Raw genomic sequence first — 17,347 nt, 5'->3', positions numbered from 1 at the left:
AATGAAAGACGTGCGGACGGGTCCGTGTGTCGGGACGCAGCTGGCGCGGTGCGGCGGCACAGGAAAAACACCTCCGTGTTGATAACCATTTGTAAAAACCAGGCGGCTTTTGATGGCTTTCAGTTGAGTGAGTATCTGAGAAATTGTTTAACAGCTGGACATGTTCCAACTTGTCCTTAAAGCTTCCAACAGAGGTGTCTTTCCTGTGGCGGTGCGCAGCGCCGGCTGCATCCCGACGCGCAGACCCGTTCGCACTTTTTTTCATTACAAAATCTCCTTTAACAGTGGAATGTCTGGATAAACTGCTGATCCCGACCTCTTCTGAAAGTTCTCTGTTCTGTCACGACGTCCTGGATCAACAGAGGCTTAAATTTGGAAGCTTTCAGCTCGAAACAGGCAGACAGCGGCGCCTCAGGGCGCGTCGCGACATCCCGCTCCATGGGCAGTCCTTAAAGCGACAGCAACAGTCCATAATCTCTCATCAGCCGTTAAAATTTTCACAGAAAACCAGCTGAATTTCTCGAATGGTGTCCACTTCGATGTGCCTCACAGTTTTTGAAAAGATTTTGATCAAGCAAAGCGTCAGTCTCTCAAGACGTTCTCAGACAAAGAGATTCCGACGGGAGGGGTGGACCACTCCTCACTCAAAGCCAGCCCACAGGCGAATGACGTAACCGACAGGCGTGAAAAAACTCTTGCATGCCTACGAGGGATCAAGCTTGTCTGATGTAATCGCACATGATTCAAGGGTGATTCTTTAACTTCGGGCACTATTGGCCTTGTAAATGTAATTTCCACCACACCATTGCCTTACAATATAAAGCACCTTGGGGCAACTGTTTGTTGTGATTTGGCGCTATATACATGTGCTCTGATGTCACTGTTTATCTCCATAGAAACAAACCCAAACAATCTTTCATACAAACTGTTTAAAGGGACATTACAGTGTTGTGGTGGAAATTACGGCAATAGTGTGGGACAACTACATTTTGTTTAAAACAGTTGTATGACATTGAATACCCCAATTATGTTTTGATTATTTTACTGATATCTTATTCAGAGATATTTTAAAACATTAGAAAAAAGTTTTTTACCATTCATTTTTATCATTGAAAATCAAAAGTCAAAACGGCAATATTTGCATATAATGATGCTGAAAAAAGGTGAAAAAGTCATCATAGACTACTAGAACAAATTTCTTAACACACTTTCATTGTAAAGATAACTATAAAAGTGTGAAATTTCCCCTTTTTCTGTTTTTCATACAATATGATCAAAGGATCACCCAATCACCCTCAAATCCATATAGTTTTTGAAAAAAATAAAAAGGTCTGATACTTTTCTAACAGACCTTGTATGTGTGAAGATCTACAAAGTGGGGATATGGACCAGTAACTTAAGATATGTCTTAATACCAATAAAGAAGAAGGCAAACAGTCAGTTGTGAGGCACATGAGACAGTCAGTCTAATATCACGTTGCAAAAAATATCTTCAAAGTTCTGAGATTCATTAAAATTCAATCAGTAAGAGGATGCAGAGAAAGCAGAACACAATGTGGGTGATAAAAGAAAAGGAAAAATATTCAAAGTGCCAACAAAGATTGGAGGGGCTGGAAAGACAGGAGACTGATGACATCGTTATATATGAATCAGGAAGTGCCAGTCAATGTAGGAGAGGAAAAGTCGGAATCAGGTACTGTTGGACGAGATGTACCACAGGGACGCCCTATTTCCCCTTTGCTGTTCAACATATACACAAAGGCAATGGCAAAGGAGACACTGAGTCGGTACAGCATCTGACTGTGTAAAGAATTGGAGATATTCAATACAAACATCAGATTTACAGATGACCAGGCAGTGATTACCAGTACTGCAGAGGGTCTACAACTTATGATGGACAAACTGACTGAAGTGGTGGTACGATATGGGATGAAATTAAATCAGAAAAAGACAAAACTCATGAAAATAGACAAAGATCTGACAGTTGATGAAGCTTGCACACATATCTGGGCATGAAAACCTGCTCAAAACAGCCCTTGAGGGTAAAATCAGTGGAAAGAGACCTTCAGAAGGGAAACATCCATTGCTTCTTGACTCAGTAAACCACAAATTGTATGTTTATTTCAAAGAAAAGGAACTTAATATAGAATTCGGATGATGATGAGTTTTAGTTTAATGCTTCTTTCTATGCTGTCCACATACTGGGGGCACAGTGCCTTAAGAGGGTGTGTCTCACAGACAAAGCAAGAGTCCAGATATGGACTTCTGTGATCCTCATCACTTATGTCTAAAATGAGCCGTTTCAGGAATAATTTCTGCTTAAAGCTGAGGAATTTACCCACATAAACATTGAAATGTGCAACTGTGATATTTGACATGAAACCCAAACAATATTTTCTCCAAATGGATTTGAGAGAATAAGACACCTTTAATGTGGTGAAATCAGTTTTTAAAAAAGGCACTGACAAAGCAGTAGTTCCAGGTTCATCCTTTGATGAAACCTGATCACAAACACCTATGTGTCGGACGCAGCTCGGAGAACCGACCAGCGTTTGAAGGACCCAGTATGAAATAAGCAGAGCACGGTACAAAGGCTAACTGAATTTAATACATAACAGTGATGTGATACAAAACAACAAAAGAGTGTGCGGTCTGGCGTGGTGGTGATACGGTGCGCTCCCAGCAGCGCTAACGGTCCGGAGCCAGAAGCCGTTCGGACCCAAGGACCCCGCCGACACCCCCCAGGTGGCCGCAACAAACCGAGTCTGTGAAAGAAGGAACCATTATGTGAGTCCACACTCTACACACAGAGAGACCACTCAAAGGTGTACATAAACAGCAAACACTTCCTGGCTTAATTACTAATCAGCTTCCCAACCTGCAGGCATGGAACATCCAGTTCACAAAACTCCACTGCAGTGGAAGCCGATACATGACTAACGTACAGCTCAATATAATAAGGTGTGAGGGACACCACATTTACTGACTGTATAAACGTTAGTCACAAAATCTAACGTACCTCAGGAAGTGTGCTGACGAGCGTGAGACCTCACCCCCTCCTCTTTCACAGACCGTGCATCAAACCCTGGACGTTCTCTGCATCCACTGATGATGAGATGGCTCCCGAGACGACGATCTCACCCGTCTGGTCACAAGGTCGAGTCTCTGGCAAATACACACTGTATACTCCAGTCCCAAATGCCACCATGTTCCAATCCATATAGATGCACCACAGCTGTGAGTCCTGACGAGCCGCAGGTGATCAGGGTGAGGTCCTGATAACCTCAGCAACACAGCCACTCAGTCCCAAATGCAAGCCACCTGGAAGGAAAACCAAAAGACAGAAACAAAAAGGCAGCCAGGCCCCCCCAGCCATACAACAACACCATCACCTTGTTCTTCACTTGCTCTTGGTGCACTTACCTGGGAGCTGCGTTCTTGCTCTCCTTTTGATTAAACATCAGTCTTATCTTCCTTCCCGAATACTCTGAAGTCTTCTATCCTTGACCAGACAGCCAGTGTTTTTATGGCATCCAAGGCGCTGCATCAAAGATGAAACCAGTCAATCCATCCAGCGAGTCTTATGTTTAACTTATTTAGTAACATTTCTGTCACATGATGCACATGGTCACTTACTAAGAGCTGGTGTGGATGCTCTTCACTAGGTGAACCATCACCACAAACTCATGGAACACTGCCTGTCTGGGGGTGAGTCTTCGGTCAGCCTCCACATTCAGCAAACCCTCAAGAAGGTGAAGAAATGCCTTCCTGTCGTCCACCTGCCTGGAATCTTCTGGATTCTCACATTGCTGATTGGTAAAGTCAATGATTTTTTTTTATTTAATCTCACTGAGAGCCAGACATTGATATTAATTCAGTCTTTATATGTACAGTACAGCAGTGTCTATGTACCGGCATCACCTCGTCCAGACTGCTGGGCGTTTCAGATGAGTTCACACACTGACTTTTGGGGAATCTGAAGAAAGTGAACTCTCCGTTGTCTAAAAACAAAGAATATTGTAAATATTGTAATATAATTTAAGCAATAGCCAAAAATGAAGCAGAGCAGCACTGCAATACCTCAAGGTTCAAAGATTTTATTATTTTCACTGTGCATTGTATACACAGGAGAATGAAATTTTGTTTGTCAGTGACTGCAATGCAATAGAAACCTCAATAGAATAGTTTACATAAAATAAATAAATAAAACACATCACAATAAATGAATACAGTCATAAAAAACAGATAAAATAGAAACCAATCTCTCAAGGTACGAAGCCAGGTGCTAAGCTGGTCCAAGCTGGTCCCCTGAAGTCCTCGTTGTGGTTAAAATATAGATCTGTGAACAGGCCCAGATCGAGCAGCTCGTCTCTTGGCTGATCCAGGATCTGGATGATTTTGCTGAGCTGGAGAAAGAATATATCCAATCACATCAGCTGACGTGCTACTTTCTGTCTTCTCTGGGTTTTGATATTTGTCTGTGAGACACTGTGAAATAAAATCGAGTTCCATCACATTACTCACCAGTTTGTGTGAAAGAGGTTCCTGCCCAGACACAAGGAGGCAATGACACATCCGAGAATCCATATGTCAATGGCCTCAGTGATGGGGAGGCCAAGGACAACCTCTGGAGCCCTGAAGATGGAACATAAGAGAGAAAAATGATAAATACTACCAATGTCTAAAGGATAAGAAAACCTCTGATGATATGAAACCACAATATATGACTAATAACCACTGAGAACAACTGTGAATTACTATGAATTCAATGACACAACCCCAGCTGTCATTTACAGTTAAAACACGAACTGTCCAGGATGAACCCACCTGTAACTCACAGGCTGACAGGTCACGGCCAAACTGACATGGTCAGCTGGAATCGGCAAACCAAAGTCAATTAATTTGACTCAGTATGGCTTTTCTGTGTGATCCACAAGCATGATGTTGTCCAGTGTGATGTCTGTGTGGATCACACTGATGCTCTTCAGGGCATCCAGAGCTTGTAGCAGCTGCAGACAAAGAAAGGGAACAAGTTTATTTTGTGTTGCAGTAATTTGTACAGGCTCAACATATGTTGGACCTCATGAGTTTAAGATATGGAGCCCACAGAACCTCACAGAGCTACATTCACAAATGGTGGAGATAAGATAGCCCACATGCTCCCAGCAGCTTGGTGGATGTGCTGTTGATACTTTGAGCCTCGTCAACAATATGCAAATTCACCTTTGAAAATTACATAAACAGAGGCACAGCTGAATAAAAAAGACATTGTTCTGTGGAACTTCAATTAAACCTTCATCACCATTGTCTCAACTGATGGTGTTTTTTTGCATTTTATTTTCAGAGCATCCACTGTGGTGCATTAAGTTGATACCTTAGACACTGGAACTTTCATTAGCTACGCCAAGGAGGTTATGTTTTCGGTTGCGGCCGTTTGTTTGTTGGTTGGTTGGTTGGTTTGTTAGCACGATTACTCAAAAAAATCCTCAACGGATTTCAATGAAATTTTTACCGGGGGTGTATCTTGGCCTAACTTAGAAGTCATTAAATTTTGGTAATGATCCGGAACACGATCCGGATCCAGTAATTTTTTTTAATGATTCTTTATCATTGCAGGTTAGGGCCAGTTTCAACATTTTTGCATCTAACTTCATGACGATGGGTCACAAAGACTGAAAAAAAATTAAGTTATAACACAACAGTAATTTAGCATTTCTTTCTCCTCATTGAATAAACTTATTAGAAAATAAACAAAAACATGTAGTTCATGCAGTTTCTCTTTATAAATACATTTGCTGAAGATCACTGTAGTTTAACCATTGAATCTGAAATATGACAGTGGATGCGTGAAACGACATGGAATAAGTCTCTTTGTCAAAGGGTATTCCATGTGACGTCAGTGACCCTATGGCCTTGGCGGAGGTTTGCTCTCTCCGAGTGCTTCTAGTTTCTAATGTTTCAGATGACACTCCGAAATGATGCATGAGATGCAGCAGAAGAGAGACTGTCGAGCATGTATTACTGAAATGCCAAACATATAATAGACAAAGAATTCTGCAGTGTCACAGTGTTAGGACAGAGCAGTTTAACACTTGAGGGATTATTTCCTTTTTTACAATTACACCACCCGCTTGGGGGCATGTAATTGCATATTTAAAGGGAAGAGGGTTATTCAACAGAAGATAGTACAGTTATACATTTAATGCAGCATACGTCATACTCCATTAATGCTCCACACCCAAGTTGGTGGCGATCATGCACCGTGTTGGTTTGCAAACAGTCGATAAGAAGAAGAGGAATGCCAGTCGAATGGGTTTGGAAAATAATAGTGTAGTCAGATCTGTTCGGGCTCCTTCTCCATTTTGGCTTTTACCGGAACCTGACGTCCATCTGGACTTTATGGGGCAGGAAAAGAGTGGTGTTAGTCATCAGGTTAATGAGTTTGTGGCTTGTAATAGAGATTCTTTTTATCATATTTTTACAGATGGGTCTAGAGATCCAGTCTCAGGAAAAGCTGGTTTTGGGGTGTTTATTATGAATAATAAATTAAGTAAAAATATGCGTGTCTCTGATCATGTGTCTGTATTTACCGCTGAACTGTTGGCTATTTGGTGGGCCTTAGACTGGATTGAAAGAAATAAGCCTGAGATGTCCTCCATGTATTCTGACTCCAGGCGGTTACTGGTGGAATCTCTGGAGCTCGGACAGATGTGGTGCTGGAAATTTTGGCCTGTCTTCATCGAATAGAAATGATGGGGTGTAGTGTCGCTTTCTCCTGGATTCCTGGTCACTCAGGCATTGAAGGGAATGAAATTGCGGACAGGTTGGCAAAGGGGTCACTCCTTCACACAGAAGCTGAGTATAAAATCTGTCTTGGGAAACTTGAATGCATTAGTGTTTTTAAAAGCTTTGTGCAGCAGCATGAGTGGGGGCATGGGTCAAAAGGAAGGCATTATTTTAAGTGTCAACCTTCTGTTAGGAATAAAAGAACTTTGTGGTCATCTTGTCGGCTCAATCAAGTCAAAATTACTAGGTTAAGATTGGGAATTGTGGACTCGCAATATATTTGAAAATAATAGGTAAGCACCCAGATGGGCTTTATGGTCTACCTGAAACTATTTCGCATGTGTTATTATCCTGTGGTCACCACGTTGCCGAAAGACGGATTATGTTTGAGGAGCTTTCAGAGATTGGGTTAACAACGATCTCTATAAAGTCTATTTTTCTTCCGGACAGAATTCGCAGTTGATAGAGTTGTTATTGGGTTTCTTCGCTCCACCAACCTCTATAAGTGGTTCATGTTGACCGGATGGGGCAGCATTACGCTTGTTTCAGCGTACAGCCTGCCGGAAATCATTAGAAGAAGAAGAACAGACCAGCGAAGAAGAAACCAGTATTACTGAGCGGAAGAGTGAATTAAAAGTCTTAAAATGGTGAGTTAAAATATTTATATAATCCTCATTCAGGTAGTATGTGCGCTTGCCGATGAATGTTGAAGACAGAAGAGTGAATTTGTTGGTCTGAGCGACAGATGACGGTGGATGTTGGCGGCTGTCCGACTGTGAGTCGCTGCCTTCCAGCGTGGCTCCAAACATAAAACTTCAACCACATCTACTAAATAAAATAAAATACAAATCTACGTTTGTTCAGGTTCTTGTCCCGTCTTGCACGATGCACACCTAAGCCAAGTGGACGTTTTAAATAAAGGAGCATTTTGTTCTGTTTTATTTTTATATCTGTAATATTTATTATAATTAATGTACATATAGATAGATATATTTATTTTAATTAAAGCCGCAACAAATGTAGACTGATCCATGATGGAGGAACTCTTGCGCCACCAATCCGTGGTTGCCAGGTCTCCGTGACAAAACCAGCCAAATAATCACCCAAATGCTGTTTGTTTATCCACAGGAGGGCGCGGATTTTAGCCCAGCGCCCTCTGGTGGCCATCTGAACTCTGTACAAATGCATGTAATTTGGTCACTTTTCAAAGGAGTCATACTCGTCAATAAAGTCAGTCTCATGTACAGTGGTCAGCTTGGTGTATAAATCTCACTGTTACAGGTAATGATAGCTATAGAGAGAAACTAAGCGAGAGCTAGTACAGGAAGCTAATGTGTAAATTAATCAGGTGATCATTAGGTACGGTTGGGCCTACGTCACTTTCGCGTAGTTACGGTCGACATTTTGGGTCGCCGCTGAAAACAAACTACGCACACTCAACCATTGTTACTGCTGTTTATTCGCAAAGGCCTGCTGATTTGGTCATGCTTAATGGAGTAGGTACGGTCGGACATCCGGGTCCCTGATGTGCACGCACATAGCAGCATGCATAGTAACCAGCAAGCTGCTGAAAACAAACCGCTGTCGCGCTTATTTTCTACTTGACATCCATCACGCTCACATCATTCTGCCACATTTTTTTCTACTTAATATACACCAGTTTTCACAACAAATGCCACGATCGTGTGCTGCAGTAATAGTGCTTCAAAGGCTGTGGAATGCCACGGCCGCAGCCAAAGCAGAAACGTGAAACGTCTCGACCAGCCACGCCCCAGGCCAATGAGGGCTAAGTCGCAGCTTCATTTCGGCTCACCTACAGCTGCCTCTATTGATGAACCTGCTACAGCAGTAACCTCACTCAGAGAGTTCCTGCCTCCAGCTGACCTGAGTGACCATGAGGACTTGCCTTGTCCAACGTCACATGATTACGTTAACATGGAACAGGTGTCCTAAAAGGAAGAGTTGGAACGCTTGAGAGCGGAGAACTCACAGCTGAAGACAGAATGCGTTCCTGCGAATCGAGCGGAATCAGGAGAGAAGCAGAATTTGGCGCTTTGGGAGCTCGAAAAAAAAACACACTTTTTGATCTTTTAACTTATTGTTTGTGGTACAGCCAACTGCAACACATGATTGTGGCATTCTCTGTGAAAACTGGTGTATATTAAGTAGAAAATGCCACGGCAGAATGCTGCAAGTGTGATGGACGTCAAGTAGGAAATGTGCATGACAGTGGTTTGTTTTCAGCGGCTTGCGTGTTACGATGTGCGTTGCTATGTGCACGCGCATCAGGGACCCAGATGTCCGACCGTACCTATACTAATGTTTTTAAAGACAGATGTAAAAACTTGAGTTATTTCTGGCACAGTGTTCACCTCCACACATAGGGCACTCACAATTATTACAATATTCGCCAATCGTGATTATTTTTCATATTCGCGATTACCGTGAATTATTTATTTTATCCACAAAACATAAAATGACTCAGAATCTGACATCATTGTGCTGCAGCCTCGCTCACTCTGTTTTGCTCTCGTCTTAAGGCAGGACAATAACATGGAGGGTGAGGAGCAATCTGTCCTGCCGTTTGGATAAAACTGCTGATTAAAACAGTGGCCTTCTTCCGTCTAAAACCGTCTAAAATGCCGTCTAAAATGCAGAGTTTACCGAAGGTGTGTCTGTGTGTGTGCGTGTGTGTGTGGGCGTGTGGGCACGCAGAGTCAACAGGCTGCGAGAGAGGGTGGGGGAGGGAGATTCCTGAATGGAGGGTCGACATGTTACAGTCTGAGAACCATCAGTGCACGTAAGACAGCGAGCGCGAAGCAGAGAGAGGATTTTAACCCAAGTGAACATGATAAAAAAACAAAACGTGGAGCTGCCTTCTCTCTGAACTTTCTCGCCCGGTGTGATTCTGCTGTTACCGTCCTGTTCACACCATGTGCGCGTTGTATACTGAATGTATGAGATAATGAGATGAAAGAAACGGTCAAATAGCTTTAAAAACATATTTAAAAAATGAGAATATATGAACTGAGCAAAAATTATGCATACACGGGTTTAAAAAAAACCCTGATGTGGAGAAGCTGTGGTGATGTTCAGAAGCACAGATCACAAAAAGCAGGTGAGAACTCTGAACTTTAACAGCTGTTATTTTCCAAAGGTATTTATTTGTTCATTCTTGAGCTTAATGTAGTGTTTAAGCAAAAAAAGTGACTGATGAGGAGAAACAATTTCAGAAATGCAACAGAAGCAACCACAAATCAGAAAAAGTTTGGACTGTATGTATAATGAAGATAAAAAATAAAAATGTTGCACTATTCCTAGTTTCTCCACTCACAGAAGCCAAACATTCTTCCAGAGTTGTGTAATTATACTACGATAGTAGAATATAAAGAATGGAAAAAAAATAGACAATATATTTGTCAATCGCAATTGTCTGACAATTAATCGTCTCCAGAAATTTCTAATCGGGACAACCCTATCCACACATGCCGAACAAAAAGAGAAGCAAAGCCTTTGACAAAGCAGATAGACATCTTGAAATGGTGACTGGGCTGCTTTAAGAAATCTTTCAGTTATTCCACCGTAAATGTAGTGAAGAGTAAATAGATGCTGTTGTTGTTTGCCCCCATACCTTCCCAGAATGCATCATGCACAACAAATATGGCGGTATTTGCAACAGAGTCTATCCATCCGTTTTCTCTACCTGCTTACACCAGTTAATGGTCACGGTGGGTGGAGCCTATCCCAGTAGTCATATGGCGAGAGGCAGAATACACCCTGGACAGGACGCCAATCCAGTCTGTCACAGGGCCACAGAGACAAACATACTCATGCGCGCACACACACACACTTGTGGTGCTGTTTGTTTCTGTGTGTGTGTGTATACGAGGTCTGTTAGAAAAGTATCCGACCTTTTTATTTTTTCAAAAACCTGATGGATTTGAATCACGTGTGCTTGCATGAGCCAACCTTGAACCTTCGTGCGCATGCATGATTTTTTTTTCACGCCTGTTGGTTGCGTCATTTGCTTGTAAGCAGCCTTTGTGTGAGGACGGGTGTAGTCTCTCGTCGTTTTTTCTTTGCAAGGAAATGGCAGAACGACTGGAGCAGCGCGACTGCATCAAATTTTGACAGAAACTGGGCGACAGCCATATATATATATATATATACGAGGTCTGTCAATAAAGCAATGGTCCTTTTTATTTTTTTCAAAAACTATATGGATTTCATTCATATGTTTTTACGTCAGACATGCTTGAACCCTCGTGCGCATGCGTGAGTCTTTCCACGCCTGTCGGTGACGTCATTCGCCTGTGAGCACTCCTTGTGGGAGGAGTCGTCCAGCCCCTCGTCGGAATTCCTTTGTCTGAGAAGTTGCTGAGAGACTGGCACGTTGTTTGATCAAAATTTTTTCTAAACCTGTGAGACACATCGAAGTGGACACGGTTCGAAAAATTAAGCTGGTTTTCAGTGAAAATTTTAACGGCTGATGAGAGATTTTGAGGTGATTCTGTCGCTTACGGACTTCCCACGGTGCGAGACGTCGCTCAGCGCTCTCAGCCGCCGTCGTCAGCCTGTTCAAGCTGAAAACCTCCACATTTCAGGCTCTATTGATCCAGGACGTCGTGAGAGAACAGAGAAGTTTCAGAAGAAGTCGGTTTCAGCATTTTATCCGGATATTCCACTGTTAAAGGAGATTTTTTTAATGAAAGACGTGCGGACGGGTCCGCGCGTCGGCTCGCAGCGACGCTTCGCCACAGGAAAAACACCTCTGTTGAAAGCCTTAAGGACAAGTTGGAACATGTCCTGCTGTTAAACAATTTCTCATATACTCACTCCACTGAAAGCCATCAAAAGCCGCCTGGATTTTACAAATGGTTATCAACACGGAGGTGTTTTTCCTGTGCCGCCGCACCGCGTCGGCTGCGTCCCGACGCGCGGACCCGTCCGCACGGACCCGTCCGCACGTCTTTCATTAAAAAAATCTCCTTTAACAGTGGAATATCCGGATAAAATGCTGAAACCGACTTCTTCTGAAACTTCTCTGTTCTCTCACGACGTCCTGGATCAATAGAGCCTGAAATGTGAGGTTTTCAGCTTGAACAGGCTGACGACGGCGGCTGAGAGCGCTGAGCGACGTCTCGCACCGTGGGAAGTCCTTAAAGCGACAATCACCTCAAAATCTCTCATCAGCAGTTAAAATTTTCACTGAAAACCAGCTTAATTTTTCGAACCGTGTCCACTTCGATGTGTCTCACAGGTTTAGAAAAAATTTTGATCAAACAACGCGCCAGTCTCTCAGCAACTTCTCAAAGGAATTCCGACGAGGGGCTGGACGACTCCTCCCACAAGGAGTGCTCACAGACGAATGACGTCACCGACAGACGTGGAAAAACTCACGCATGCGCATGAGGGTTCAAGCATGTCTGACGTAAAAACATATGAATGAAATCCATATGGTTTTTGAAAAAAATAAAAAGGGCCGTTACTTTATTGACAGCCCTCGTATATATACAACCCCTGGCAAAAATTATGGAATCACCGGCCTCAGAGGATGTTCATTCAGTTGTTTAATTTTGTAGAAAAAAAGCAGATCACAGACATGACACAAAACTAAAGTCATTTCAAATGGCAACTTTCTGGCTTTAAGAAACACTATAAGAAATCAGGAAAAAAAAATTGTGGCAGTCAGTAACGGTCCCGCAAGACGTCATTAACCAATGCTTGGAACGTCGCGGGGGCGTTTGTGAGGCCGAACGGCATGACCAGGTACTCAAAGTGACCTAAGGGGGTGTTAAATGCCGTCTTCCACTCGTCTCCCTTCCGGATCCGAACCTTTTTTAGACCAAGCAGAGGGAAAAAAATATGGAATCACTCCAACTTTCTTTGATTGCTGTTGCCAGATCAGCTTTGCAGGTTGGAGCCTTGTCATGGACCATTTTCTTCAACTTCCACCAAAGATTTTCAACTGGATTAAGATCCGGACTATTTGCAGGCCATGACATTGACCCTATTTGTCTTTTTGCAAGGAATGTTTTCACAGTTTTTGCTCTATGGCAAGATGCTTTATCATCTTGAAAAATGATTTCATCATCCCCAAACATCCTTTCAATTGATGGGATAAGAAAAGTGTCCAAAATATCAACGTAAACTTGGGCATTTATTGGTGATGTAATGACAGCCATCTCCCCAGTGCCTTTACCTGACATGCAGCCCCATATCATCAATGACTGTGGAAATTTACATGTTCTCTTCAGGCAGTCATCTTTATAAATCTCATTGGAACGGCACCAAACAAAAGTTCCAGCATCATCACCTTGCCCAATGCAGATTCGAGATTCATCACTGAATATGACTTTCATCCAGTCATCCACAGTCCACGATTGCTTTTCCTTAGCCCATTGTAACCTTGTTTTTTTCTGTTTAGGTGATAATGATGCCTTTCGTTTAGCTTTTCTGTATGTAAATCCCATTTCCTTTAGGCAGTTTCTTACAGTTCGGTCACAGACGTTGACTCCAGTTTCCTCCCATTCGTTCCTCATTTGTTTTGTTGTGCATTTTCGATTTTTGAGACATATTGCTTTAAGTTTTCTGTCTTGACTCTTTGATGTCTTCCTTGGTCTACCAGTATGTTTGCCTTTAACAACCTTCCCATGTTGTTTGTATTTGGTCCAGAGTTTAGACACAGCTGACTGTGAACAACCAACATCTTTTGCAACATTGCGTGATGATTTACCCTCTTTTAAGAGTTTGATAATCCTCTCCTTTATTTCAATTGACATCTCTCGTGTTGGAGCCATGATTCATGTCAGTCCACTTGGTGCAACAGCTCTCCAAGGTGTGATCACTCCTTTTTAGATGCAGACTAACGAGCAGATCTGATTTGATGCAGGTGTTAGTTTTGGGGATGAAAATTTACAGGATGATTCCATAATTTTTTCCTCAGAATTGAGTGATTCCATATTTTTTTTCCCTCTGCTTGGTTTAAAAAAGTAACCGTTACTGACTGCCACAATTTTTTTTCTTGATTTCTTATAGTGTTTCTTAAAGCCAGAAAGTTGCCATTTGAAATGACTTTAGTTTTGTGTCATGTCTGTGATCTGCTTTTTTTCTACAAAATTAAACAACTGAATGAACATCCTCCGAGGCCGGTGATTCCATAATTTTTGCCAGGGGTTGTATGTATGTATATGTGTGTGTGTGTGTGTATATGTGTATGTATGTATATATATATATATATATGAGGTCTATTAGAAAACTAACCGGCAGTTTTATAAAAAAAAAAAAAACTATATGGATTTGAATCACGTGCGATTACACCAGACATGCTTGAACCCTCGTGCGCATGCATGAGTTTTCACGCGTGTCAGTGACGTCATCCGCCTGTGGGCAGGCTTTGAGTGAGCACTGTTCCAGCCCTCTCGGCTGAAATCCTTTGTCTGAGACGCTGCTGGAAACGGCGCACGTTGCTTTATCAAAATTTTTTCAGGACCTGTGAGGGATATCCGAGTGGACACTATTCCAGAAATTCAGCTGGTTCTCGGTGAAAAGTTTAACGGCTGATGAGAGATTGTGGAGTTTCTTTCGCTTTAAGGACAGCTCACAAAGCGGATCGGCGCGGCGCGGTCGGAGGTGGCGTCCGTCTGGCTTTTTCGAGCTGAAAACATCCTAATTTAAGGCTCTGTTCACCCAGGTCATCGTCAGAGAACAGAGAAGTTTCAGAAGAAGTCGGCATGAGGAGTTTATGCTGACATTCCACTGTTAAAGGAGATTTTGTAATGAAAGAATGTGCGGACACATTCGCCGAGTCGGTTCTGTGACGACGACGCAAATCCGTCTGCGCCACGACAGGAAAAACACCTCCGTGTTGAAAACCATTTGTAAAATTCAGGCGGCTTTTGATGGCTTTCAACAAGTATCTGAGAAATTGTTTAACAGCTGGGCATGTTCCAACTTGTCCGTTAAGGTTTCCAATGAAGGTGTTTTTCCTGTCGCGACCCCCCGCGGTCGGGTCCGGCCCGACATGCGAATCTGCCCGCACGTTTTTTCATTACAAAATCTCTTTAACAGTGGAATGTCCGCATAAACTCCTCATGCCGACCTCTTATGAAACTTCTGTTCTCTGACGACGACCTGGGTGAACAGAGCCTGAAATGTGGAAGTTTTCAGCTTGAAACAGCGAGACGACGCCACCTCGGAGCGCAGATCGCCGTCAGGCGCTGTGGGCCGTCCTTAAAGCGACACTACCTGACCAAAATCTCTCATCAGCCGTTAAAATTTTTACCGAAAACCAGCTGAATTTATCAAATGGTGTCCACTCAGTTGTGCCTTACAGTTTTTGAAAAAATTTTGATCAAACAAAGCAGCAGTCTCTGAGCCATTCCTAAACAATGAAAAAATCGATGAGAGGGTGGGCCACTCCTCACTCAAAGACTGCCCACAGGCGAATGATGTAACCGACAGGCGTGAAAAAACTCTCGCATGCCCACGAGGGTTCAAGAAAATAATAAGGTCGGATTCTTTTCTAATAGACCTCGTGTATGTATGTATATATATATGTATATATATGAAGCTTTTAGTTTTTTTTTGATAAAGGTGAAGTAAGTGCTGGAAACAAGATGTGAAAAAAATGGCAGGATTTGTAAAAAGGGGCCGATAAATATATGATACTCTTCAAAAGGATCAGTGTTATTATATGTTGTGATAACTGTCTTGATCAATGTGCAAAAGTGTATTGTGTGTCTTTAAATTCATTGAACCCTTGGTGAGGTACATGAGCTTGCCAGATATGACATGTTTCAAACTCAAGTGTACAGTGGCATTGATGTGCTGTTTTCTGTGTCCACTCAACCCCCAGGGTTTTGTGAAAGTGGTGAAGAACAAGGCGTACTTCAAGAGATATGAAGTCAAGTTTAGGAGAAGGAGAGGTAACTGAAATAAACTAGACATTTTCTCAAAACTTAGACTTTTTTTTCTCGTTTTGCCATTCATCGAAGTTACTGCTGTATTTCGTGTAGTGTAAGTCACACCTGTCCAAATCTGCCTCTTTTTTGTAAAGGGGGAAAAAAGCAAATATAAGTTGCACCAGAGTACACTTCGCATTTTGCACTTCATGCAAGAAGAAGCAAAATTAATTTTATCGCTTTGCTGATTTATTTATTTATAAAGCACACAGCTCTGAGCACAGCTAACTAGCTAATTAATGTCACTATACGAGGCAAAAACACGGTTTACAATCACACGTGGAGCAGACACTCAGCAAACACTCATGTCCTGAAGTGACTGACAGTGGTCCAACTAAAAAAAGTGAGTCCAGTTTAAACCAGCTTACTGTGGCATTTATCTGTTATTGTTTACGTTGTGATTTTCTGCTGTGCACTGCAGCCCCGCACAGGAACAGACGTCCATTTACTCTGTTGTTTGTGTCATTCTACAGCACACTTTGCTGTTTGATAAATATATGTATTCATATTTATTTGCTTGAAATGAGCATGACTGATAATTGTACGAGGGTAGGCTGAAAAGTTCTAAGGCTCACTATAATGCAGTTAATGCATTACTCCTTCATGGGGAGCCTTAGAACTTTTCAGCCTACCCTCGTATTTTATCTCTGGAGCCCAACATGAGGAAAAGCTCAAAATAGTGACGCCATCATGATTGCTTATACAACAAACGCTTTAAAGTGGATATGACACTTAAAGACAACATAGTCTTATTACATGTAACAAAGGTTATATAATTCAGTCAACCTAAGCGTTTTGGGAAAGTGGATGCGATTCTCCCATTTTATATATAACATTTGAACGTCCCGCCACTGAAAAATGTGCATGCCCCATGACCAGCTTCCCACTGAGCGCCAAGCCTAAAATACGTCACTACGTGTAGACCGTATCGGCTTGCGCGCCTGGCGGCTGTAGCTTACACTTTTTTTTACCGGCAGAAACTTTGATTAAACACAGCTGTCAGGGACTTGTTTGTCGATATGCCTGACCAGTGTGTCGCAGCATATTGCACAAACACAAGGGCAAAAGGTTTTAGCCTTTTCAAGTCCAGGCAGATTGATCGAAAGCTGCGGTGTTGTGTGATGCACGAAATGTCCGGCTGCCCCTCACTCTGCTCGCACACACGCATTTGCTCCCGACAGCAGACACTTTCCTCTACCATCTCCATGTTCTCGCACCGCTCACAGGAACACATAAAATGTCAACCCCAAATAATATGTTCACAATAATCTTGAAATGGTCAAGGAACTTGCGTAGTAAACACGGCGGCGGCATGTTCACTGTTGTTTTCGGCGATCTTTTTCTAAACTTTAGCCGTTTATTTCATATTCTTTCCTGAAAATAACGTAACTAAACACGGATGAATGCAATGTCAGGCACTCAAAAACGGCAAAAACCCGAAGGTAATGACGGTGGTCCGCAAGTAATAGCTACACTATCACGGCTCCGGAACAATAACAAAGGCAGTAAGCAGACGCTCGAATCGAAAATGCTATACAGTAATTAGAGTGTTATAAACAGCAGCAACAAAAATCAAAGCCTACCTTACCATTCCATAT

The 17,347-nt window shown here is 42.5% G+C and overlaps 1 protein-coding gene across 2 annotated transcripts in view; it reads left to right on the top strand.

The window, feature by feature from the left end:
- The first annotated feature begins 7,348 nt into the window (after nt 1-7,348).
- Nucleotides 7,349-17,347, top strand: part of rpl5a (ribosomal protein L5a) — a 33,107-nt gene continuing 23,108 nt past the window's right edge. For both annotated transcript variants that reach the window (XM_034183396.1, XM_034183395.1), the window contains exons 1-2: nt 7,349-7,433; nt 15,644-15,713. In XM_034183396.1, the coding sequence (XP_034039287.1) occupies nt 7,431-7,433; nt 15,644-15,713 (73 nt within the window). In that variant the 5' untranslated portion in view covers nt 7,349-7,430. The remainder of the gene's footprint in view (nt 7,434-15,643; nt 15,714-17,347) is intronic.

Source organism: Thalassophryne amazonica, chromosome 12, assembly GCF_902500255.1.
Source record: "Thalassophryne amazonica chromosome 12, fThaAma1.1, whole genome shotgun sequence".
NCBI classification, from domain to species: domain Eukaryota; kingdom Metazoa; phylum Chordata; class Actinopteri; order Batrachoidiformes; family Batrachoididae; genus Thalassophryne; species Thalassophryne amazonica.
Note: the sequence above shows the minus strand (reverse complement) of the source record. Positions and strands in the feature narration are given on the sequence as shown.